The sequence below is a fragment of the Ptychodera flava genome, chromosome 20 (genome assembly GCF_041260155.1).
Source record: "Ptychodera flava strain L36383 chromosome 20, AS_Pfla_20210202, whole genome shotgun sequence".
Lineage (NCBI taxonomy): Eukaryota > Metazoa > Hemichordata > Enteropneusta > Ptychoderidae > Ptychodera > Ptychodera flava.
The window spans coordinates 18,324,025-18,327,294 of record NC_091947.1 but is presented as its reverse complement, the minus strand read 5'-3'; the positions used below and the strand labels follow the sequence as shown (position 1 = coordinate 18,327,294).

The 3,270-nt window shown below is 40.1% G+C and overlaps 1 protein-coding gene across 1 annotated transcript; it reads left to right on the top strand.

Moving 5' to 3' along the window:
* The first annotated feature begins 1,638 nt into the window (after positions 1-1,638).
* On the top strand, positions 1,639-2,277 carry LOC139120753 (sulfotransferase 1E1-like). Its single transcript, XM_070685306.1, has one exon. The coding sequence runs from the start codon at positions 1,639-1,641 to the stop codon at positions 2,275-2,277; it is 639 nt and encodes a 212-aa protein (XP_070541407.1).
* Positions 2,278-3,270: the final 993 nt, after the last annotated feature.

The following is a 3,270-nucleotide window of genomic DNA, read 5'->3' as shown; positions in this document are numbered from 1 at the left end:
GTTGAACATTTAGCCTGGCTATTGAAATAAATTTTATGTCAATGGAAGTACGTAAATTATAAAAAAAAATGATGACGTTTTTGGTCTCTTCAAAGTTTAATTTTGCCTTGGATTTTACAGATCTTAAAATACTTTCTGGGATAATAATTTGGTTCCAGAATTCAGAAAAAAATTTTTTTTTCAAACATCGTAAATATTAATGTATTTCTCTAGTACCAAACTTTGCACGGTGATCCCTGAATTTTACTTTTGATTGTTTTTAAGAAAATGGTTGAAAATTTCACGAATGTAATTGAAGATAAGTACCACATTAAATTTTCCCAGAGAGTTAACACAGAATATAGCGACCATTCATTAATATAAATTTATATCAGTAATTGTGTTCGTTTGTTTCTCTCATCCCAAACTTTGCGAAGTTGCCCTTGATTTTACTCTTAATTATAAAAGAGAAACGTGTGAAGTTGAGGGAAAATTATGCAAAAATTTAAAGCCTCCTCTTTCAAGGTGCGTATCCCTGTAAATACCATGCAATAGAAGACAACCTTAGACTTCAAGTTTTGGTATGAGCATACCAGGGGCTGGAAAAGGAATGCGCAGTTCTGTCTGCATCTATGATATATACACAGAGAAATCCCTGAAATGCATTTGATTGGAGTTGATTTAAATCTTTAGTTATCATGTGTTGCCTGGCTCTGTCTATCGAATATATTTAGAAACACCACATTCGGCTTTTAATGCAGCCACTTCAGTTTTTTTAATGGGGCGATGATGTCCCTTCCAGTCCGGAGGCGGTTCGGGAAAGAACCCTGCCAACATGGTCACCCACCGTACGCTGTGAAAAGCCCAGGCGTTTGCGCAGAAAGAGGTCACGAAAACACGATATGTCAAGAGGTGGAGTTACAAATTGCATTATCTCGTGACCTGGTTGACCTCAATAATCTCCTAATGCCAGTCTTTCGTACCAAGATAAGGAAATGAATCAAGATAAACTGTTGAAACATGTACTAACTGTATAGAGGTATCTAAGTGGGCTTTCAAATATTCATTTCGCCAACGTGCAATAATTTACTAAAACAAAGACAGAGACCACGTTTTATTTGTTGAAAAATGATTTCGTCCGTCATGATATTCAGTCGAAGTTATACCGAATGTTTTTGCTCCTACACAAAGAATCCAGCCCCACAAACATGTATTGCTGATAACGTTTTCACTCTGGTATTGCGTCCTTGCAGCATTTGAATATGTTGTGCATCTATGCCAACCCTGGTATTTTCCAAGGTCAGAGGTCAGTGTGTCTACGGTCACCAAGTGGGAAACCACAGTCTACCTCTAGGCGATTGACCATGACGGACGGTAAACAGCTCCCGGACCGGTCATTTTGAAAGCGAAGGATATTTCCTACCCAGGCTCCTGTACAATGAATCAACACTTCGTAGCCCAACTGAAACATGGAAGAACTTCGATTTCCGAAAGGGCGACGTTTTTGTCGTTTCGTTTCCTAGGTCAGGTCAGAATTGGTTTCTGCAGTCTTTGCAAGAGCTCTACCGAGACGACTGGGGCATTTGTGGCGTCGGCGAACGCAAGACACCGCCCGCTTTAGAATGGTTGCACTTTAATAATGATGCTGTAACAGGAATAATGAATGAATACCGACTGCAGTATGTTCAAGGCCATGCCAACTTCCCTTCGCCACGACTTTTCAAGAGCCACCTCGGCCTTAGTCTTTTTCCGGCAGGCTTCGTCCGGCAGGCAGGAGGCAAAATCATATATCTTTCACGTAATCCTAAAGACTGCTGCACATCTTTCTATCATTTTCTAAAACACTTTGTGTCAGGGACTTTCGCCACTGAGTGGAAGATACTGGTCGAGGAAGATTTCATTAAGGGAAACGTGACCCATGGCCCCTGGTTGAAGCACGTCACATCCTGGAGAAGGTACGGTCAAGATACCAGCAATGTACTCAGCATAACCTACGAGGACCTAAGGACCGACTATGTACAGACCCTCACCAAGGTGGCCGAATTCATCGAGCGACCTGTATCGGCCGATGATCTACAGAGAACGACTGAAAAATGCTCTTTTGGAAACATGGAAAGAGACCTCAAGTTGCCTGTGTACCTTGATGAAAAGTCATTCGGCGCTACGGGAAACTTCTTCCGCAAAGGTGCGATTGGTAATTGGAAAACACACTTTACAGTTTCGCAAAGTGAGATCTTTGATCGTGAAATCGACTCTAAACTGAAAGAACACGGATTGATCTACAGATACGAAACCTAAACATGATTTGATTGTAAGGGTAACTTCGGGCTCGGCACTTTATGATAGGGTTGGACTTCATGCATAATTATCCGCGGGATGCGATGGTGAATTGTTGGTGATTACTGAAGGTGTGGGATACATTTTCACAGCCATTTAAATTATTTCTGAATGCTTTATTCAAGTATAATGCGATGGAATGTCCCGACTCTGGGTATTGTCTGTAGCCCCGATCGCTTGGAAGTCTCTGATGAGTCACGATTGTAGTTATACGTAATTCGTTCATGTACAACATAGTGTTATAACTTCACGCACAGACTGGGTCTATAAAACACATCCCCAGAACTATCCTTTAGGGGTGCTGGATTGTTACAATTGCAACTGTGATCAAAAACGAAGTTACGAAGAAATATGTCACCCGACGTAGTTGGCGTCATTGTACGGCGTTTTAGTTTTATGAGCAATAGGGATGTATGTATGTGAAAGTTAACCCGATTCACTTACTGGTGATTTGAACTCTTCAGTTAAACTAGAAAAATTCTCGAGGGATGCGGAAGATTTTCGCTACATTTTCTTTGCATTAACTAGGGCAAAGTCACAATGATTTCAATTATAAACGTGGTTATATCGTCTTGAAGATCATTTTCTCCAAAATATAATCCAATTCGATTTCGATGGAAATGTCAATAACGAGTGAAATCGGCATATGAGACGCTATGAAATGTTCAAATTACAATAAATATTTTCTTTGAAGACACAAAACTCGTAGACTTTTAGAAGATGTGCGCTGTCTTTATGATCATCATCATCATCATCATCATCATCATCATCATCATCATCATCATCATCATCATTTTTACTCTGACATGTAGCTGAAATAAAGATAATATCAGCAATAATCAACTTTTTAATTTGGACGCAAGCTATCTGCAGGGCGTCCCGATAAGGCTAATGTGGAACTGTTCCAAACACTCGGTATACACAGATAAGATCATTCAAGCTGGTATGTCAGTT